Source organism: Saccostrea cucullata, unplaced genomic scaffold (assembly GCF_032062105.1).
Source record: "Saccostrea cucullata isolate Sc308-1 unplaced genomic scaffold, CSIRO_AGI_Scuc_v1 ctg431, whole genome shotgun sequence".
In the NCBI taxonomy this organism is placed as follows: domain Eukaryota; kingdom Metazoa; phylum Mollusca; class Bivalvia; order Ostreida; family Ostreidae; genus Saccostrea; species Saccostrea cuccullata.
The window spans coordinates 423,543-447,232 of NW_026931011.1; the positions used below are offsets into that span (position 1 = coordinate 423,543).

Consider the following 23,690-nt stretch of genomic DNA (forward strand, 5'->3'; position numbering starts at 1 on the left):
AGTTTATCTCTTTACGGGTGTCTAACGCTCCTTTTCTAACAACAGATAAAGGGACGGGCGTTCCATTGACTTGTTAACATGTTGGATTGGGTATGGACCCTGGAACACATTCTGTTCACCTTTATTATTGTGATTTTGACGTTTGTTTACATTAACAGAGGATGGGAGGAGTTGGTGAGAATCCTGGTTATAGGGCTGAAGCAGCTGCCAGGGGTGGAGGAAATTCTCCGGTACGTACTCCGTCAACAGGTCAAGGACTTCGTTCAAAATTCTACTCTGAGGAAAAGTGATGGGTCCGCTCCCAAGGTTCTCATACCCAAGAAAGGTATCTTAATGATTATCATTTATGTGACAATGTCATTAACCAATGATCAATTCATAATGATGCAATAATTAAAATTACAATGAAAATTCGCATGCACTGTAATATAATAAATGCAGTGCACTTTTATAAATATAAAAGTGGGTTGTTAAGTAGAACTCGTCTATCAAAGTTAGGGCCCAAGCGAAATGTGTGGAATAATTGTCAAATTGTGACATACCAAAAGTGATAATTTATTTTCTCTGCATTTATATGCAAATCGCGTCATTTTTGTACACTTGTATATATGTACATATATATGTGATTTTCCAAATTCTAAGCGAAGATGACGTTTTAAAAAAATAAACTTCGCCAGCCAAATTTAAGGAATATTTCAAAATTTTCTATGCCCTGCAATGAATATGGCCACGGCACACACACTTTAGTGTTTGTCATGTCCGTCTTCCGTCCCTCCACCTGTCCCTTCATTTTGCATTTAGCTCTGTTTGAAAGAAACTTTTCAAGATATTTTTTATCAGACTTCATAGGCATAAACAATTCATATTGATGATAGCTGTTCAATTTCATCAACTTTTTCCCACACCCACGGATCGAGAAATTCCCGTGTCTGCCCTTCTGGGCTTTCCATCTAATCGAACACACTTATAATTTAGACTTTTTCTAGCTATAGTAATATTCAAGAATTTTATCCATATTTATCCATCACGGCCGTAGGAGCCTGGGATGGGGGTGGGGGGCTTAAAGAATTTTTGGTATTTGATAGTGTCCCCATCTGAAAACATATGGCTGCCCCCCCCCCCCCCCCCCACTGAAATTTCTTCCTACCTGTATACCACTTACGCTAGTTCACATATTCTACTAATGACAGCACATTGCATGGTATTTTCTAGGAGTCCCTACGGACGAACTTCGGAGGGAGCTGGTGGAGCTGAAGGGAAAAGAAACTGACCCGGAGGAGGGGAAGATCTTCGCTTACGTCTACACTCAGGAGGATGATCACTTCAACATCCAGACCGAGGCCTTCCAGAGCTTCCAAGGTACTGTCCTTATAGAATGCCCCAGGGTCAAAAGTTTTAATTAGTATTTAATTATTTAGCATGCACAATTCTTGAATAGATAACCCGCCCCCTTCCGGCAGCACACAACGGACAGACAGCTTATTTTGGACATATTTTAACCGCTACATGTATAATAGCAAAGAGTTAGTTACTAGTAAGTGAATTGTGTACGAATAGGGTCCCTTACTTTATCACTCTAAGGAAAAGAGAACGATAGTGCTAAGGAAAAAAGAACACGAAAACGGCGATAATGCATGGATAATGGTAATCTCGAGTCCCCATCGTTAAAGATCGCGTCTCTCTCTCTCTTTCTCTCTCTCGCCCATTTGAGATACTGCACTGGCGTTCTCCTTGCCCTTTCATAAATTCTATAGCACTAAGAAGTATGTCTACACAATTATAGTTTGCTAAGCCCCCAAAATTACCGTCTACCTTACAGATTCCTGTACAAAGTTACTAAGCATACAAAGTCATTCTCATATCTATACCTACAAAGATATTACATATAACTGTCTTATGCTAAGAAAAAGTACTTAATGGAGGTACTCAGTTTGCTTAGTCCTCTACACTACCGTCTGTCTTACAGAGTCTTCCTGAGAGCTACCTAGCTTGCTAAGTCGTTAAAATAACTGTCTAACTCAAGGGGTCATCTACAGAGCTACATAGCTTGCTAAGTCATATAAATAACTGTCTTAAATTTAGAAAAAAAGTCCTTAATAGAGCTACTCAGTTTGCTTAGTCCTCTACACTACCGTATGTCTTACAGAGTCCTTTTGAGAGCTATCTAGCTTGCTAAGTCCTTTAAAAACTGTCTAACTCAAAGGGTCCTCTATAGCTGCAGAACTGTAGCTCTCCAGAAAAAAATATTGACAGACCGTTCTGACAGAGCTACCAAACTTGTTAAGTCCCCCAAATTACCGTCGATCTTACAATCGAGTCGTTCTGAAAGCTGCCTAGCTTGTTAACTCTTCTATATATGTCACGATTGTGACAATTATGCCGATTGTTTTATATAGAATTCGTGTTACCCTGTTTGTACATTGTACTTTTCCCCATTTGTAGATCGCATAAATGGTTAAATTTCTTATAATTACTCACTGTACTTACATATCTAGAAGAATATAATCTTATGATTATAATTTTATTATCCTGGATGAATATCAATATTGTAATACGCTAGATTTGTTGTAAATATCGTTTCTAACTCTGTAACTTTATTTATAGATACCGCCATCATGTTGATTATTTTGTGGAATATCACGCCCGATTCTAATTGTAATTTCTCTGTACTAAGCATTTTTATCGAAATCTAACACTTAGGGAATATTGTCATATTGTATAAATGTTTTACATTATGATTGTCATATTTTTATGTGGATTATCTATTGTTATTATTAAACATTATTCGACAATGATTATTGCCGGTGGCTGCCGGTGACTGCCGGTGGTACCGGAGATCTGCCGGTCGTCCCTTGGAAAGCGCGTGGGTCTCCGGGGAGACTCTCCAGAGCTATAAAAACAGAGGATAAGAATTGCCGGTGGGACTCGGTGTTAGGATTTTGAGGTTAGAGGGTGTTTTATTAGATTCTTAGAATTTTTCAGTAGGAATTAAGTAATTTTTGAATTTATTCATCAATTTTTCTTATAGTGATTATGGGTTAATCTCGTATCACTATTAATTACTAGTATTCATCGTAGGACGTTTATATTGGGTTAATCTCGATATTAAACGATTAAATAATTTTGTTACGGTTTGACTGAAAGTGAGTCTTGAAGTCTTTCCGTGTAAATAATTGTTTATCTTTGATAGATTTTAGGAATTCAATCAATTTAAAGTGATAATCTAGTTGCGTTTATAGGAATATTCAAGCAGGAATTAAGGCTAGGATTTGATATAGAAATTATAGAGATAAATTTCTTGCTTTAAATAGCTTTTATAGATTGTGTAGATTCGTTCAGAAATACTTTGGTTATTCTAAGGTATTTCTATAGTATTTATTACTCACTATTCGGGTCATTCTCGTTTAGTGCGCCCCCCCCCTTTTTATCGTATTAACGTAATACGAAGGTTGTGTTAGTGTAGTAATTCATTGTGAATTTGGGTGATTCCCGACTTCCATTGAATTTTATTGTAATTGAATACTAATTAAAACATATTGTGACTTTTATTTATTGAATAAATTTGTAAACTTTAAATAAGGCTTATCATTTAACTTCCCCGTAGTTATTTACGAGTCCAAACACAGGTTATTCTTGTGTTATTATAGGAGATCTTTATTTACGGGTTATTCTCGGAAATAATCACAGTACTACATGGGTTATTCCCGTGTAGGCTTCTAAGGAGTACTTGTGTGTGAGATCCAAGCAGCTCAGGTCCGTTACATTTGGTGGCAGCGGTGGGATCTGCCAAGTACATAGGTGGATCCAGAGATACGTAACCCAGAACCAGTGTTGAGAAAAATCCATGCATAGGTACTATACCAGATCCAAGACTAGGATGGAGCCATCCATTAATCCCAGACATTCCAGAGGACAACCCACTGATGAGGAACTCCTCATAGATTTATCGCCATCAGCGTTAAACAGATCACTCCGAGGGGAACAGAGCATGTCCAACAATGACAACTCTACAGAGGATGAAAATGACTCAGACACCCAGGCTAGAGTATCAACGCCTACACGCAAAATAAGGAGATCCAAAAGGACCGTGCGTCAGCAAAGGGAGATAGTCCCTACAGACACAGAACTGTCGGAACCTCTCACACAGTCAACCCACAATAATTCTGTCACAGACCCTATGAAGCTAATGATGGAACAGATGGCCCAGACAATGAAAGCCATGCAGAATATGATGGAAGCAACAACTCAAACTCTCAGACAAGTAAGCAACCAGACAATGAAAGTCATGCAGAATATGATGGAAGTGACTACCCGAAATCTAGGACAAGTGGACAGCCAGACACATACTACAAACAGCAAGCTGAAACCTAGAATATCGAGAATCAATTCAAACAACAACAAGTCAGAGACAGAACCTAAGGAAAGCAATCATGAGGAATCAAATGAAGATTCAGAACAGTCTGAAAAGGAGCAATCTGTCAATTCAATTGCCACAAGGGATTTGTTCGAGTCGAAGAAGTCAGATAGCCACAAGCTTGACTGTAAGCTTCCGCCTTACACAGGTTCCGAGAAATGGAGAGTTTGGCTGAATCGCTTCGAGTCTGTAGCCGAGTTGGCCGAGTGGACTGCTAAAGAGAAGTTACAACAGATATTACCAAGAATACAGGGAAATGCAGCTGATTTTGTTTTTGGTCAGCTGAAGAAGGAGACTATAGGAAACTATGAGACCTTAGTCGCAGAAATAGAATCCAGATTTGGAACACTGGAAAATAAGAGAGTCTACAAAACTCAATTCAACAACAAAAAGCAAGGAAAAGATGAAAGTCTTGAAGAGTATGCTGCTGACATTAAACGTCTTTATGACTGGGCTCACCCTAGTAGAGATGCCAGCACAAGACAGGAAGACTTAATTTCAAAATTTTTGCAAGGACTATGGGATCCTAAGGCAAGGCAATACATCGAATTACACAAAGAACCATCAACAATTGAAGAGGCAGTACAGCAGGTAGCTGCTTATATGTCAGTGACATCCAATTTAAACACAAATGAAGAGAGACACCCTATTAGACAGACTAAGAATTATGGAAAGGGAGACAATTGCTATGCTGAGAAGAGAAATGCAAATCCCGTGAAGATGACGAAAGGGAATTGCTTTATTTGCAGCATGCCCGGACATCATGCCAGAGAGTGTCCGGATAGAAATTTTCGCAGGACAGAGAGATCACAGTACAGGAAACATCCTGAGAAAACTATGTCATCATCTCTACCAAGTAAAGATGACCAGCCAGAGACAAACCAAAGCCAAGCTACAAGTACAATGTCACCTGATGCACCAGAATTTCAACCAAGTCAACAATCAACATGGAATGGACACTCAGATAACGATTGCGGAGACAAACAAGAGAAACTTTTAAACTAGAAAGGGTCAGCTCCGGAGGCCAAGAGACGACCCAAAGTAACAAAGGCCAAAATGACTGTAAAATTTTAACTGAACCTATTTCAAGTGGAAATTTAGATGAATCGGGGGAGAAAATTGAAAACCAGGGGAAATTCCAGCCTTGCGTCAGGGACGTTTCAAGGGAAGAGGAACTGAGTGCTCAGAGGGAGTACATTAGGAGACAGCTCCTCAAGGCGGATGGAATTTATGTTCAGGGAACAGTTCAAGGGATAAAAGTAGAGTTCACAGCAGACACAGGGGCTGCAAGAACTATATTATCCGACAAAATATTTTGGAGACTCCCCGGGAACAGAAGACCAGAGCTAAAGGAATCTTCAAGTCTTGTAGCAGTCAATGGAGATCCACTTAAGGTCTTAGGGAAGACTGAATTTGCAGTGCAGTTAGGAAATCTAGCATTTCAAAGGGAGATAATTGTTGCGGGAATAGAAGATGAATGCCTCTTAGGTATGGACATCTTGTTGGACAGTCAATTTGGGCCTGCAGTTATCAATTTGAATGACAGTTTCATTTCTACGAATGGCTGTAATATACCTTTCACAAAGGCAAGTCGAATTCAAGATGGTGCTGGAAGATTCGTGTACATGACTTTTGACAATGGCTAGCAGACCAACGTACTTTGAAAGCTACAGTGAAGAAAATTATTTAGAATGTGGTGTAAGTATGGTCAGAGTTTAGATATACGCATTTTTTAAATTTTGTTTTTATTGTTCTATATTAAAAGAAAAAATTCTAACAATTGAAGTATGTTAGGATTGGGAAACTGAGGGAATTATATGACTTTCTCTAGTGTACATTTTTTTAAATGGAAATTTATTTATTGATGGAGAAATGTATAGACAAATATTATTGTTTTTTATCTTAAGATTTTGGTGAGGACACCAAAGTTTTAAGAGGGGGAAAATGTCACGATTGTGACAATTATGCCGATTGTTTTATATAGAATTCGTGTTACCCTGTTTGTACATTGTACTTTTCCCCATTTGTAGATCGCATAAATGGTTAAATTTCTTATAATTACTCACTGTACTTACATATCTAGAAGAATATAATCTTATGATTATAATTTTATTATCCTGGATGAATATCAATATTGTAATACGCTAGATTTGTTGTAAATATCGTTTCTAACTCTGTAACTTTATTTATAGATACCGCCATCATGTTGATTATTTTGTGGAATATCACGCCCGATTCTAATTGTAATTTCTCTGTACTAAGCATTTTTATCGAAATCTAACACTTAGGGAATATTGTCATATTGTATAAATGTTTTACATTATGATTGTCATATTTTTATGTGGATTATCTATTGTTATTATTAAACATTATTCGACAATGATTATTGCCGGTGGCTGCCGGTGACTGCCGGTGGTACCGGAGATCTGCCGGTCGTCCCTTGGAAAGCGCGTGGGTCTCCGGGGAGACTCTCCAGAGCTATAAAAACAGAGGATAAGAATTGCCGGTGGGACTCGGTGTTAGGATTTTGAGGTTAGAGGGTGTTTTATTAGATTCTTAGAATTTTTCAGTAGGAATTAAGTAATTTTTGAATTTATTCATCAATTTTTCTTATAGTGATTATGGGTTAATCTCGTATCACTATTAATTACTAGTATTCATCGTAGGACGTTTATATTGGGTTAATCTCGATATTAAACGATTAAATAATTTTGTTACGGTTTGACTGAAAGTGAGTCTTGAAGTCTTTCCGTGTAAATAATTGTTTATCTTTGATAGATTTTAGGAATTCAATCAATTTAAAGTGATAATCTAGTTGCGTTTATAGGAATATTCAAGCAGGAATTAAGGCTAGGATTTGATATAGAAATTATAGAGATAAATTTCTTGCTTTAAATAGCTTTTATAGATTGTGTAGATTCGTTCAGAAATACTTTGGTTATTCTAAGGTATTTCTATAGTATTTATTACTCACTATTCGGGTCATTCTCGTTTAGTGCGCCCCCCCCCTTTTTATCATATTAACGTAATACGAAGGTTGTGTTAGTGTAGTAATTCATTGTGAATTTGGGTGATTCCCGACTTCCATTGAATTTTATTGTAATTGAATACTAATTAAAACATATTGTGACTTTTATTTATTGAATAAATTTGTAAACTTTAAATAAGGCTTATCATTTAACTTCCCCGTAGTTATTTACGAGTCCAAACACAGGTTATTCTTGTGTTATTATAGGAGATCTTTATTTACGGGTTATTCTCGGAAATAATCACAGTACTACATGGGTTATTCCCGTGTAGGCTTCTAAGGAGTACTTGTGTGTGAGATCCAAGCAGCTCAGGTCCGTTACATATAAATGTCTAACTTAGTACAGTTCTCAGGTAAGCTTGGACTTTCAGTAAGGCGTGGCATTTTCGGCGCAACGTAATTAGCGTCTGTCAAATGGCGAACAGATTCACACTGGTTAAGAAATTAATAGCATCTGTAACTTCAAATTGTTTTTGACAATGATGAGACGACTTAAGCCCTGCCTCTGTGCTGTGCGAGAACTTTTAATTGGCTATTTGCTACACAAGTTGACATTCGATCGAATTTCCATCCTATGTATATTTCAACAGTGAAGGAAAGATGTGTACTAGTGAATTTCAGAAGCTAATAATGTAACGTTGAGAATGCCACGCCTTACTGAAAGTCCAAGCTTAACTGGGAATTGTCCTAAAGAGTCCCCAGGCTCTACAGAGCTACCTAGCTTGCAAAGTCCACAAAATTACCACTTACCTTGCCTGTGTATGTCACTTTTCGTTTAATTAAAAGAGTGAAGGCTCTGTAATGTACAGTAAAACACGCTTATATTTATATTATTTAATAAGCGTGCTTTACTGTGCTATTTTTTTTAAAGATACGTTTACTGTACTTGTTCTTATAATTTTTTTACTGAAAAAAATGTGGTAATTTCACCTAAAATCAAAAAATAAAACTTTTGGTAACGTTAAACATATAGACCTATTAAAGAATATCTCTGTTTCTTCGATGATGTATAGTTACTCTTATGCTAAATATAGTAATGTGTTGATATTTTCAAATTATGAACTTTGTGTCTCAAGGTACTTTTATGTTATCAAAAACTACATCACAAATGTACTTAGTATATATATACATGTTGTGTTATGTTAAAAATTTGCATTGTTTTGTCACCAGAGAAGCTAGGATACTCCGTGGACCATGACGCTATTGTTAAGGAGTTTCATCATGCCTTCCTTCACGAAAACGCACTGAATCCCATGGTCTTCCCCAGCTTAAGGTATCAAGTCAGTGTTGTGTGTTTAACGCATCTCTCACGTTCTTTACTTAGTGAGGTTTGTGCCAAGGTCTAGCCCCCCTCCCCCAAATTTTATAGTTCTTACCCATCTTCATTTCAAATTATTTTTCCCTAGAGAGTGTTTTTCAGTAGTGTTTGTGCCAAGGTTCAGTGACAACGCCCCCCTTTTCAACAAACGAATTTAAATTCTTATCCTACCCTTCTTTATTCTATATAATTTTTATTTTAATTAGGAAGATGGAGACTGAAATCGTTAGCATGACAGCTGGTATGCTGAGTGGAAGTGACGAATGTGTCGGCTTCTTGACTTCCGGTGGTACCGAGAGTAACCTGATGGCTGTCAAGTCATACCTCAACCGTGCCAAGAAAATGTATCCAACGATCAAAAACCCTGAAATAGTAATTAGAGAAAATTATCATTTTTCTGAAAATTTTTAAAAGCAGTAGTTTCCGGTTTCACTCTGTGATAATTGATAACTTGGCCTTACTGTAGATAGCCCCTATAACGATTCACCCAACCATTGACAAGGCGGCGGACTATTTTGGTCTCACTGTAATACATACACCAGTGGACGAGAGGTTCCAAGCTGACGTCAAGGCCATAGAAAGGGTAACGATATTATAAATATTTACAAAAAAATTAATATAAAAAGTACGTATCTTTGTATATGTACCGGGTGAAGATGATAAAAGTCGTTTAAAGGCAACTTAAATACACATGGAAGATTGTAAAAGTTCATCTAATTCAATCCAATTTTTTGTAACTTAAAAATTATCATTCGGTTTGTCTCCTTTTTTGTCAGTTTTGAAATTTAACATCATGAATTTAAAATATACAGGCAATAACCCCAAATACCATCCTACTGTGTGCCTCCGCTCCTCAGTTTTGTCACGGCATCATCGACCCGATAGAGAAAATCTCACACCTCGCCCTAAAGAAGGGGCTCCCCCTGCATGTGGACGCCTGTTTTGGAGGATACATGCTACCATGGTAACAAGATTTTAAATTCGTTTCTAGTGAGAATCTCAGAACTGCCACATGAAATTTTCAACAGTCCAAGTGATAAATACTGCATTTTCAACGTAAACTGAGCAGTTTTGATTTTTCAGAAATTCTCAATGCCAAAAAAGGCCCTAAGTGGCCCTTGCTCTTTCTGTAAGCAAAGATTTTGGATTCCACAAACCCCCTTCAAACAAATAATCCAAACGATGTATTAGATATGACTTAGCAAAAGCTAAAAAAAAATAATTGCCAGCACTGAAACGGTGATTTTTTTTCCAGGGTAGAAAAACTAGGTTATGATGTTCCACCATTTGATTTCCGTAACCCCGGTGTAACATCTATGTCAGCTGATGTGCACAAATATGGATATGGAGTCAAGGTAGTTTGACATCATGGCTTATATTGCAAGTTCTAAACTGAAAAAAGGGTATAAACGTATTAATTAATTAAGGTCCTCAAAGTGAAATTTGTTCATGTTTTTATTAGATCATACTTTTATTTCTATCAATAAATGTAAACTACAGGGCTCCAGTGTGATTGTATACAAAAGTAACGACTATCGCCGTCACCAGGTATACACTTACGCCCAGTGGCCAGGAGGCCTGTATGGCTCACCCAGTATGGCTGGCACTCGACCAGGTGAACAAAAAATAGAGATTCATATATGATACCTAATAAAGTAATGATCATTGCGTTTATGCACTTGCATACAACGAATATCCTGTTTTAGTATACTACATGTACAAGTAATATCCTACATTTTTATTCTTAATTTTTTCTCTTTCTTGTCAGGTGGAAACATCGCCGCCTCGTGGGTGGCCATCAGAGCGCTGGGTGAGGACGGTTATATGAAACGTGCCAAAGAGCTAATGGATGCCACGGAACAACTGAAGGAAGGGGTCCGGAAAATAGACGGACTGAAGATACTGGGAACTCCACATATGACTTGTTTTGCTATTGGCTCGGCGGATCCAGAAATTGATATACAGGCTGTAGCTGACGTCATGGACGGAAAGGGTACATAAAAACTGCTAAAATTTCTGAAAATAAAGGATGAAAAACCTAGGAAAAGAGCATTACTAAAATTTTACACAGCAATTAAATAATCCATTAAATCATTATTTTCTTTGAAATTTCAAATTGTCGTTGTAAAATATAGATTGGGTCTCAATATTTATCATTAAGGCTGGAAGATGGAACGTAACCAGAATCCGAGTTCCCTACACTTGTCTATACTCCCGACTCATGTTCCGGTGGTGTCTGAGCTCCTGGCCGATCTCAAGGCCGCAACAGAAAGGGTCAAGGTCAGTTACGTATTGTTTTTTAACAATTAGAGAAGCTATTTTTAGAGGAAAGCTTTGTTTCCTGTGAATCAAATATTAATTAGGAAATCATTTCAATCACACTGGATTAACGATATAACTAACATTAAATTGTCACGTTAATAGAACAGATGTGATATATTTCATTGATTTTGAGATTTTGATAAATCTGGAGTTAATAGGATTTGCTGTGTTCCTAGGGCGACGTGACGCTATCTAAGAACGGTACGGCCGGAGTATATGGAATGATCGCCACAATCCCAGACAAATCCATCGTAGACGATTTCCTTGTGGAGTTCTTCTGTCAAGTGTACTCTTAACGTCTTCTCCGGATAACCTGAACTCAACCAAACTGATCTCTAATAGACTTGAATACTCATATCTGTTAATGACTAGTGTATAAAATAAATTGTATAGATAGTTTTAGTTTCATAATTAAACAACTTACAAACCACAATATCAAAGTCCTTTGTTCACGTTCTGAAGCACTTTAGCTAACATCCAACTGTCTGTGCATGGAAAGTACATTGTAATTATATGATATAAATGGCCATTGCCCCACCCTAGAAAATAAGTTTACCTTAATTGTTATCTTTCCATATATTGAGCCTTAGACCTATTTTTAAAACTTAATTAAATTGTGAAAATATCATTTTCCCCCTGCTATGTCAGTTAAGGGCGAAACTACGGAAGCGTATTAGGGCCGCAGCAGTATTTTTTTTTAATTTGTTATAACAAATTATTAATTTGTTAAAGCAAATTATTAATTTGTTTAAACAAATCATTAATTTGTTTAAACAAATTATTAATTTGTTTAAACAAATTATTAATTTGTTATAACAAATTATTAATTTGTTATAACAAATTATTAATTTGTTATAACAAATTATTAATTTGTTATAACAAATTGATAATTTGTTTAAACAAATTATTAATTTGTTATAACAAGTTGATAAATTGTTATAACAAATTGCTAATTTGTTTAAACAAATTGATAATTTGTTTAAACAAATTGACAATTTGTTATAACAAATTGATAATTTGTTTAAACAAATTGATAATTTGTTATAACAAATTGATAATTTGTTATAACAAATTGATAATTTGTTTAAACAAATTGATAATTTGTTATAACAAATTGATAATTTGTTATAACAAATTGATAATTTGTTATAACAAATTGATAATTTGTTATAACAAATTAGTAATTTGTTATAACAAATTGATAATTTGTAATAACAAATTGATAATTTGTAATAACAAATTGATAATTTGTTATAACAAATTGATAATTTGTTATAACAAATTGATAATTTGTTATAACAAATTAGTAATTTGTTATAACAAATTGATAATTTGTTATAACAAATTAGTAATTTGTTATAACAAATTGATAATTTGTTTAAACAAATTGATAATTTGTTATAACAAATTGATAATTTGTTATAACAAATTGATAATTTGTTTAAACAAATTGATAATTTGTTATAACAAACTACTTATTTGTTATAACAAATTACTAATTTGTTATAACAAATTACTAATTTGTTTAAACAAATTATTAATTTGTTATAACAAATTATTACTTTGTTATAACAAATTATTAATTTGTTATAACAAAATACTAATTTGTTATAACAAATTGATAATTTGATATAACAAATTAATAATTTGATATAACAAATTAATAATTTGTTTAAACAAATTTATAATTTGTTTAAACAAATTAATAATTTGTTATAACAAACTACTTATTTGTTATAACAAATTACTAATTTGTTATAACAAATTACTAATTTGTTTAAACAAATTATTAATTTGTTATAACAAATTATTAATTTGTTATAACAAAATACTAATTTGTTATAACAAATTGATAATTTGATATAACAAATTAATAATTTGATATAACAAATTAATAATTTGTTTAAACAAATTGATAATTTGTTTAAACAAATTGATATTTTGTTATAACAAATTGATAATTTGTTATAACAAATTGATACTTTGTTATAATAAATTGATATTTTATTTAAACATGTTAGAAAAGCTGGGTTTTTTTTTATTTCTTCAAATGTACGTTATTTAATTGAATAGTTCAGTTGATCTTTTTCATGTTGGAGATGGACAAGAAAATACTTATATCAAATTATTATCGACTGGGTTTAACGTTCAGAGAAATTGCTGATATATTGAGTCGGTGCAACAAGATTAATGTTTCTGTCAGACAAATTAAACGGATTACTTCCTCTCAAGGATTATATCGAAGGAAAAATAAGTCTAATGTGTTAAATGTTGGATACTTTATATACATGGAAATTCAAAGATCAGGTCAATTACATGGGTATAAATGGATGCACTCTAAGTGTTTGGAGAACGGTTATGTCATAGATCAAGAAACCGTGCGGATCATTCTCAAATGCATTGACCCAGAAGGTGTCAGATGTCGTACTAAAAGACGCTTAAGACGCAGAGAGTATGCGAATCCAGGTCCAAATTATCTATGGCATTTGGATGGTTACGATAAATTAAAGCCGTACGGTATATGCATTCATGGTTGTATAGATGGATATTCGAGACAAATAATATGGCTTGAGGCAGCTTCTTCCAATAACAACCCCCGACTCATTGCGGGGTACTTTATGGATGCTGTTTCGGAAATACAAGGTTGTCCGAAAATAGTACGAGCTGATATGGGCACAGAAAATGGAACTGTGCGTCAACTACAAATATTTCTTCGAGAAGATGATGCCACATGTAACCCAAACAGCGTCTTCTTGTATGGGACGAGTCGATGTAACCAAAGAATTGAAAGCTGGTGGGGCATCTTAAGAAAAGAGTTTGCACAATTTTGGATGAACGTTTTTGAGTCGTTTAAGGATGATGGTCATTACTCTGGTGATCATCTTGACCAGGAATTGATACGCTTTTGCTTTCTTGAGATAATTCAGGTAATTACGACAATATAATAAAAGGAAACTTGCATTGTACATAAAATTAGCACCATTTTGAAAGGAAGGACAGCCAGAGAAAAATATTTTAACCTACCAAAAAAAGCAAAATTGTCCAAACTCGAAAAATGCTAGTTAGTTAGGGAACGGGAGGGGGGGGGGGGTGGAGATGGGGTTAGGAGTAGGAGCTAGTTGGGTCGGTTACATAATTTTTTAAAACCAATTTTTTCCATTGTTTCCACATTATCCTTTTCCATTTTTGACTATAGTGCAGCAACAAGGGGTTGTTCTTTCAGCTTGATTAGTGAAAAGTAATGTTTTGGAAAAAGAACGGGGGGGGCAAACCTACACCCCACCCCACCCCGATCCTACGTAACTATTGTGTACAATATGCTGTACCCTAATCGATAATCATCGAAATATTTATAAATGCCAAAAACCTGTATCGTTGATCTTTTGTGTTATATTTTAATATCCAGGATGAACTAGACATGGTCGCACAAACCTGGAGTAGTCACAGAATTCGGAAAACGAAAAACCAAAGAACGCCAAATGGGAGACCTTTTGTGTTGTACAATTTTCCTGAACTTTGTGGCACAGAAGATTTCTTGTGGGACGTTGAGGAAATAAAAATAGATTTGTGTAAAGAGCATTGCATCAAAAAGTCCGAAGTGCCTTGTGATCAAGATTTGTTTGAATTGTGTCATCTTGAAATGGAAAATCATGGGTGGCACAAGCCAATTAACCCACAAGAAGCAATTGACTTGTACATATCATTATCTCCTGTCATTCGAAACTTATTGATTTAAAAATCAAATGCACTGAAATGAAGATTGATTCAACTTATTATTTGTTTAAAGTTTCATTTTCAAATATGAATACCTAAAAATCAGTGTAATTTTAGAGTAGATGGTATGAATTTGTGATTATTATCTATGCATTGGCAAATTTTTCAATTTCAGATTTCTTTGAAAATAAAATAATGATAATTATCATGCCATTTTACTGAGGTCCAAAGAAAAGAATTCAAAGGTGTGAAATTTCTGATGCAAGAAGCACATGGATGAAATAATAGTAAAAAATAAATGTGTTTGTGAAACACTATGCGCCTGGCGGCAACAAAGTTAAAAAAAACATGTTTTAGCATATAGGTCACAGTCTAGGTCACAAGGTCAATGATCTTGATGTCATTCGAAAGAACTTGATTAGTGAAGTATACATACTAAATATGAAAATATGAATTCTTTATCTCTCATGATTCAGAAGTTATGGTGAAGGTTCAAAAAGGTTATTTTAGTATATAGGACACATTCAAAGTCACAAGGTCATTGACCTTTGTGTCATGTGAAAGGGCTTAATAAGTGGAGTATACATGCTGAATATCAAGTCTCTATCTTTCTTCCTTCAAAAGTTGTGGCGAAGGCTAACGTTTGCCAACAAAAAAGTTATATTTAGTGTATAGGTCACATTTAAGGTCAGAAGGTCCTTGACAAAGGTGTCATTTAAAAGAACTTAATGCGCAGAGTAAGCATGCCAAATATGAAGTCTCTATCTTTTATTGTTCGAAAGATATGGCGAAGGTTAATGTTGTATTTGTAATTGTATTAAACATAGGTAATCAGAGATTACAGAGCTCACCTCAACGAATCTTGTCTTTAAGTAAGGCAAAGTCACACAATTAACCAACAAGAAGTGTACATTCCAAAAATGAAAATATTTAAGCAATTTTAATCTGATTTTGAAATAGACCTACATAAAAAATTTAAACTAGTTCTTCTTCATGAAAATGTAATTAAAATCCAGCATCTGAAGCAAATTTGAGGGTTTCCATCTCTTGATGCAACATTTGTGCAAGTTTGGTTTATACAATGTTATACAAGCCTTATAGTTTATTGGTAATAGACCTGCACCCATAACTTTTACCTGGTCTATTATCTGAAAATGTATGTCGAATTCAGCATCCGAAGCAAGTCCATTAGTGTGCATCCTAAGATGTATCATCCATGCAAGTTTGCTCATTATAGGGCTCATAGTTAATTGGAAATGAAACCTGCATCAAAAACTAACATTTTAACTCATCAACATAAAGTAGGTCAGATTCAGAATCCAAAGCAAGCCCGGTAGTATGCATCCTTATATGTATCATCCATGCAAGTTTGGTCATTAAAGAACTCATAGTTACTTGGAAATGAAACCTGCACCAAAAACTTTAACCTATTCACTCAACCAGAAAATGTAGGTCAGATACAGCATCCGAAGCAAGCCTGGTAGTATACATCCTTATATGTATAATCCATGCAAGTTTGGTCAACATAGGGCTTATAGTTACTTGGAAATAAAACCTGCACCAAAAACTTAAACCTGTTCACTCAACCAGAAAATGTAGGTCAGATTCAGCATCCGAAGCAAGCCCTGTAGTGTGCAACTTAGATGTATCATCCATGCAAGTTTGGTCAACATAGGGCTTATAGTTACTTGGAAATGAAACCTGCACCAAAAACTTCAACTTGTTCACTCAACCGGAAAATGTAGGTCCGATTCAGCATCCGAAGCAAGCCCCATAGTATGCATCCTTAGATATATCATCCATGCAAGTTTGGTCAACATAGGGCTTATAGTTACTTGGAAATGAAACCTGCACCAAAAACTTTAACCTGTTCACTCAACCGTAAAATGTAGGTCAGATTCAGCATCCGAAGCAAGCCTGGTAGTATGCATCCGTAGATGTATCATCCATGCAAGTTTGGTCAACATAGGGCTTATAGTTACTTGGAAATGAAACCTGTACCAAAAACTTTAACCTGTTCACTCAACCAGAAAATGTAGGTCAGATTCAGCATCCGAAGCAAGCCTGGTAGTATGCATCCTTAGATGTATCATCCATGCAAGTTTGGTCAACATAGGGCTTATAGTTACTTGGAAATGAAACCTACACCAAAAACTGCACCAAAAATGTTAACCTGCTCCAAAAACCTTAACCTGGTCATTCCTTTGCTGAAATTGCAGCATCTGAAACTTTGACTGGTACAATGAAACACACTAGAACCATCTTCCATGCATGTCTAATCAATATAGGACATAGAAGTACTTAAAAAGAAAACTGCTCCAAAAAACTTAACCTTAACCTTGGACGCCGACGCCGAGGGTATTACATAAGCTCCCCCAACTTCGTTGAGGTGAGCTAAAAATAAACTATTTTTAGCATATAGGTCACAGTCAAGGTCACCAGGTCATTGACCTTGGTGTCATTAGAAAGAACTTAATTAGTGAAGTGTGCATACCAAATATGAAGTCTCAACCATTCATGGTTCAAAAGTTATGGCGAAGGCTAAAGTTTGCAGACAAACAGACAGGGCAAAAACAATATACACCTAACATGATAAGAGTTAATCTGCACAGTGGGTCTTGAGAAATAATTTTTAGCAACCTTTATCCCCCCCCCCCCATTTACCAGTATTACCCATATTTGTTAAAAGGCCACATTCCTGTTTTTGATAAAAATGATAACCATTGATGTCATTTAACAAATTTGATGATGAATTCTGGTGGGTCAATTCTTAAAATATATGGCCCAACACCATAGAAACAAGAATAACTCAAATGGACAGATCTATGCTTCATCAACATTGACACACTTATTAAAAGTGAAAGACCTGGAACTTAAATTTATAAAACATCATCATTAAAACTACCGGTATATGTTTACATTCAAACATTTACACCACAAGTATCAAATTTGACTTTACTTTTTCTAGATATGTCTTCCTCTGTCAAATGTTTTAAATGAAAAGTGAACTATAAAAATTGTCACTGTTTATTAGAAACACTCAAATAAAAAGCAAACTAATGAATCATCTTTCAATCACTTTCATAATCAGAAGTCTCTGGTGAGACTGTAGCTCTACTGGTCTAGGTATAATAAAAGAAAAGGCAGCAATAAATAGAATTAATTTATGTACCTTAGTGTAGTCTACTCGTATGCCAAATTTTATAGATATCAAACCAAAACTGTAGGAGAAGTATAGTTTTGAAACTATTTTCATGAAAATTTCTATTTTAAGTAATCATGGTGACACCATTCATCGAATCTGACCAGTAGAGCCAAAAATGTGCACAGAAAAAAAAGCCCACTGATCACATTTCCCTGCATGGCTTGGGTTAAAACTGACATTCTTTTTTTCTTCAAATTAGACAAACATCAAAATGAAAGTCTTTGGGTTATAGTCAAGTATGACCCCCTGAGACCCTTCTTGGGTGTGCAATTAAACAAAGAAAACAAGAAATATGGGTATACCATTTCAGACATGGATTTAAAAAGTGTATCCGACAAATATGTTGAAAAATGGTAACCCCTTATATATAGCAATGAATTTATCCAGACATAAAAAATGTAAAGATCTAATCATGCATGTTTAAGAAGCTCAAAACATGTACTGCTCCCTAGTTTAAAGCAGTAATAGAGTAATCTACCCTTTTGTTTAAGAGGAACAATGAAAAAAAATATTCAGGGAATCACAAGTCAGGAAATCACAAGTTCAAATAGTGCAAGTACAAGAAGTTAACTCAAACATACTTCTAAACAAAAGAAATTAAAATAAAAATGTACATATTTTCAAAATTGGTTTCATGTTACCAGTATGTTTAACTTTTGTAGATGATTGCATGACATTTTAAGTACTTGAATATAATGATTTGAGCCCTTGTCTCTATAAACAGTTTCATGAAACAACATTCAACTCCTTGTTCTATAAATTCATAATCAAAATGCACACAAATTATTTTAGCAGAAGAAACACAGAACTGCTACAATCCAGAGGCCTATGGGCCACATAATTAACAATAGACAATTTTGATCTGAACAACTCAGGCAATATTCATTACAAAACAAGAATCATCTGCTAATATGCTGTCCAATTCATTCCTAAGCTCTGGATAGCTTAAATAGGTACTGGGTAGCTCTAAGACAGGTCCACACGTGTGGGCAATTGGTCTTCGACCAAGCCCGTCTAGTTGGGTGAAGGTCACCTCTATCTTTTCCACGGTAATGGCCTCTGAGCCAGTTAAAAATCTTAGGAGTTTTTTCAAGGACGCACTATTTTGGCCTCTTATGTATTGTTGCAGAAATCGTAATGATGTCGCTTCGTTGTTTTCTTTTGGAGAGGCCTTGATCATTTTCAACACTTTTTTTGCTGTGGGCTCCATCTCTTGGTAAGTATTTATTATTCTCTCAACTGAGAGAAAGCGCGAGAGTAAAACATCTCTGCACCCAAAAGCCATGTTGTCTGTGGCATATTTAGGTTTTTGGATGAGCTCTTTGTGTGCTATTTTGCTTAACAGGCTTGGTAAGTTTTCTTTTGTTGGTCTTTGCTTGCATGAAAACCTGTCTAGCAAGTCAAGCAGGTCATCAAGCATTTCATCATCAAAAGTCTCTTTATTCAAAGCCAAGGATAGAGTCTCTCTTTCTGTTTTGCTTAAGAAGTTGAGGAAAGCATCATTTAGAATTTTATCAGTCACTGATGCTTCACCAAATGAAACTACTATAGTAGTTACTGGTGACATCTGTATGGGAAAAACATTTTGATCAACAAAACCCTTGGCAAATATTCTCCCAATAGCCTGCCATTCATCCCCTTGCCATTTTGAGTTCAGGGCAGGTACTCTGGATTCTTCCCCTTCAGCTGAACGCCTGAAAAATTCAACCCAGAATGCAGAATAAGCATCTCTTGACACTCCATTCATATCTGAACCACGCTCACTAACAAATTCAAATGTGATATCCTTGTTCATTATCTCTGGATCTTTAAAAAATACAAGCATTTCATCCAACAAGGTCACTCTATGGATTCTAAGAACTTTGTCCGTTTTGAGTGGAAATTCTTGAGGCACTGTAATTGCTGCAGGTACTATGTTTTCAAGATGCTGGCTGGAACTAGATCTTATAGATAATGGGGGATTCATGGAAACAAGTTCTTCAGAATGGACTGTGCTGATGCAGGATGCAGGATTTGGGTTGATACATGTTGCTGGAACTGTACTGAAGCATGTAGAATCTTCAACATTATCAGTAACAATGTTTGTTTCCTGGAAGCACAATGGTACATCAGCAGCCAACATTGCCTCAGAAAGTATATCAAAGCTTGTGACTTCACTTGGGTCTGGCAAGTTTTCATCATCATCTGAAATGCTGCTGTTTGTTGTTTTCGGTCTTTTGATGGGTCTTTGTATAATTGGCAAATCTTCATATTTACATGTAGGAATGAGAAGAAGATAAAATGTTAGTTTGCTTAAACCTGTCTGCTCATACAGCTTTCCAACACTTATTTCATCATCAAGAATATCTTCCTCAAAATTCTGCATGTCAAATGAGAAGTCATCAACACATCCTAGTTTACTTGTACCAGATTTACCAAAGTACAATTCTTTGGCCTGCTCAATAAGTTCCTTCTTCTTGAATGATTTTTTAACCGTAACTTCTCTTGGACCTCCTCCTCTTTTTGCTCTTATAGTTACAAAAGTATCGTCCAATTTTGATTTAATTCCAAGTTTAATTTTACGTGTCTCCTTTGTAGCATTTTGATTGCCTTTATAAGGATTGATTGTACATGTACTTTCACTTCCTTCCTCTACATCAGAATCACTTTCTGATATCTGGTTTTTGGCATTTGATTTCTTTGTTCTCCTTATGTCCTTCAACTTCTGCCTCAATGAAGCTACTAATGTAACTTTTGATTTTTTCTTTTTTTTGTCATCTTCCTTTTTTATATAAGAACGAAGAGCCACTCTGTCACCATAATGTGGTATAAAGCTGGACAATTCTTTATCATCTATAACTCGTAATGCAGCTAGGTCAATCTGAAAAGTAATTTTAATATGTATAAATGTTAACCAAGGTAATATTATTACATTTAATGCCTTTGGCTCAAGTGAGCTTTTCTGATCATAATTTGTCCGTTGACTGTCATTGTCGTCATCAACTTTTCACATTTTCATCTTCTTCTCAAGAACCACTGGGCCAATTTCAACCAAACTTGCCACAAAGTATCCTTAGTGAAGGGAATTCAAGTTTGTTCACAAGAAAGGCCACACCCTCTTCCAACGGGAGATAATTATGAATTAGTGAAAAATTAATTGCATTTTAAAAAAAATCTTCTCAAGAATAGCAAAGCCATGATTAGTGATACAAATATTTATATGGAAGCATTTTTGGTTGGTGTTGAATTAAATTTGTTCAAATCATAACCCCAAGGGTAGGATGGGGCCACAATGGTGGATCAAAGTTTGACATTAAAAAATAAAGGGAAAAATCTAGGGCTTGGATGATATATCGAGATATTGATATACCGTGATATATGTGAGGACGATACACATATCGATACATTTGAAAAAATATCGACGTATCGCCCAAAAAATCTGTCTTCTGTTTTTCCTTATTTATTTAACATTTGGGGTTTAAAATTTAAAATAAATAAGTTAAATATAAGTATAGATATGAAATAAATAATAATTAAGACCAATTGAGTAAAATATTTTTGTTTTACAACATATAAACAACTATTTTGAATAAATTATTCTCATTTGCAAAGAAATAATTTGTTTATTTCAATGCAAAAATTTTTTTTATAAGCAATTAAACATATCGTGATACTTATCCTATCGCGGCTCAAATATCGTGATACGTATCGATATAGAAAAAGTTGTATCGTACCAGCCCTAGAAAAATCCTAAGAACAGAAAAGCTATGTTTAGTCATATTGACATGTAAGCATCCTCATGTATTGCAAATTTAAATTTATTCAAATCATGGCCCTTTGCAGTAGAGAGGGAAACAATGGGGAGTCATATTCAAATTATTATGAAGTTATATATTTGAAGAAAATGTTTTTAGGAAATCTTTTTATCAAGAACTGCAAAGTCATATGCTGTATTAAATTGAAGGCATTCTCAAGTATAAGTATTAGATTTCAAGCCCCCCTCCCACATTTAACTTTTCAGTTCTGATCTGATTTTTGCTTTCCTAGCCGATTTACTCAGGTGAGCAATGTGGCCCCTAGGCCTCTTGTTATTATATACATCCTGCTTGAAAAGCAGGAGGGTATATAGTAATCCGGATGTCCATCCATCCCTGTGTATAGCTGTCCGTCCATCTGTCTGTCTGTTACGCTTTACCCTCATTGTCGTAACTACCCAATTGGTGGAAGATTTTCAATGAATTCACATATTTTTACTATATCATCAACAGAGCCCCCCCCCCCCTTTCAGAAAAACACCAGAACCCATGTGTCCACAAGTTTTAAAAATTTTGAAAAAGCACCCTTGCTCATCAAAACTATACACTTGTTTTACCCAGAAGCAGAAAAAATTTAAAGAAATAATGCATTTTCACTATATAATTAATAGAGCTAACCCCCCCTTCCCCCCTCCCCCCACTTCATCAAAACCCCTGACCCTGGGGCCATGTCTTTCACAATTTTGGAAGAAAACTCAATACTTATTACAATCATGCCAACAGTTTGAGTATCCAGGAGTAAAGAAGATTTTATGAGATTGAATTAACTTTATCGGTTTGGTCCCACCCCTCAGGCCCCAGGGGGGTAGGAGTGAGACCATGGAATTCAAAATTTTTTGATCCCCTTTACCCATAGATGCTTTATGCCAACTTTGGCTGAAATTGGTCGAGTTAAAACAGAGAAGTTGAAAATGTTCAAATGTTATCACACAAGGCATATGATGATGGACCAAAACGGATAGCAATAGGTCACCTGAGTTTACTAAAAATCTGTGGCAAATACTACTGATGGACTGAAAATTTATGTTTTTTTAATGTACTTTCACATAAATTTTTAAAGGAGGTTAATAGTTTGATCACTGAATAAATATTAGATTCATTTCTGTTATATATAGTTAGTAATTAGTTCATACAGGCATTTACCTTTTCCTTTTTCATAAGCTCTGTATTCACATTGCGGCTTTCCAAGAACGTGTACAAAGCATCATCTGAATCTGCAGCCATTGTTTGTAATCACTATAAAAATAAAAAAAAAAGAGGTAGTTATTTTTTTGTTAGGTCTTAGAAGCTTATCAAACCTGGGTAAAATTATTGTTACATCTGGGTATAGAATGACAATAGTATTTTTATGCAGCCTGGTCGATATAAATGTCTGCAAACTTTAACCTTTGCCATGAAAGATAGGGACTTCATATTTTGTATGCTTACTCCACTGATTATCATTAAGCTCTTTCAAATAACACCAAGTTCAATAGCCTTGTGACCTTAAATGTATCCTTTTTGAACCTTCGCCATAACTTTTGAACCAAAAGAGATATAAAGACTTCATATTTAGTATGCATACTACACTAATTAAGTTCTTTCAAATGACACAAAGGTCAATGACTTTGTGACCTATATGCTAAAAATAGTTTTTTCGAACTTCGTTGCTGCTGGGCGCATAGTGTTTTACAAACACATCTTGTACTTTTTGAATTTGAGATACATGTATTTGTACTTTTATGTTTTTAACTTTAAGGGAAAAACCACCCAGTGCTGTATATTTCATCTTTCAGTTACTAGAACATTTATTTAAGCATTTATTTTATTGAGTTGTAGATGAAAACAGACCTGAAAGAATCAAAAACCTTTTGTGGAAATATTACCAAACTATAATATTTTATTTCAATCCTTCA

At 35.0% G+C, this 23,690-nt stretch overlaps 3 protein-coding genes across 3 annotated transcripts; 2 read left to right on the plus strand and 1 right to left on the minus strand.

Moving 5' to 3' along the window:
- Positions 1-11,509, plus strand: LOC134231039 (sphingosine-1-phosphate lyase-like). The gene is made up of 11 exons (XM_062712941.1): positions 1-325; positions 1,213-1,359; positions 8,613-8,715; positions 8,967-9,132; positions 9,227-9,343; positions 9,573-9,724; positions 10,016-10,115; positions 10,261-10,375; positions 10,529-10,753; positions 10,922-11,040; positions 11,259-11,509. The coding sequence occupies exons 1-11, from the start codon at positions 79-81 to the stop codon at positions 11,376-11,378; spliced, it is 1,611 nt and encodes a 536-aa protein (XP_062568925.1). The 5' UTR covers positions 1-78; the 3' UTR covers positions 11,379-11,509.
- A 1,607-nt stretch (positions 11,510-13,116) lies between these two features.
- LOC134231018 (uncharacterized) lies at positions 13,117-16,065 on the plus strand. Its single transcript, XM_062712887.1, has 2 exons — positions 13,117-14,009; positions 14,489-16,065. Exons 1-2 carry the CDS (start codon positions 13,173-13,175, stop codon positions 14,816-14,818), a joined length of 1,167 nt encoding a protein of 388 aa, XP_062568871.1. The 5' UTR covers positions 13,117-13,172; the 3' UTR covers positions 14,819-16,065.
- A 1,493-nt stretch (positions 16,066-17,558) lies between these two features.
- LOC134231042 (uncharacterized) lies at positions 17,559-23,661 on the minus strand. The gene is made up of 2 exons (XM_062712944.1): positions 22,939-23,661; positions 17,559-20,861 (listed from the first exon to the last, which is right to left on the minus strand). The coding sequence occupies exons 1-2, from the start codon at positions 23,017-23,019 to the stop codon at positions 18,873-18,875; spliced, it is 2,070 nt and encodes a 689-aa protein (XP_062568928.1). The 5' UTR covers positions 23,020-23,661; the 3' UTR covers positions 17,559-18,872.
- Positions 23,662-23,690: the final 29 nt, after the last annotated feature.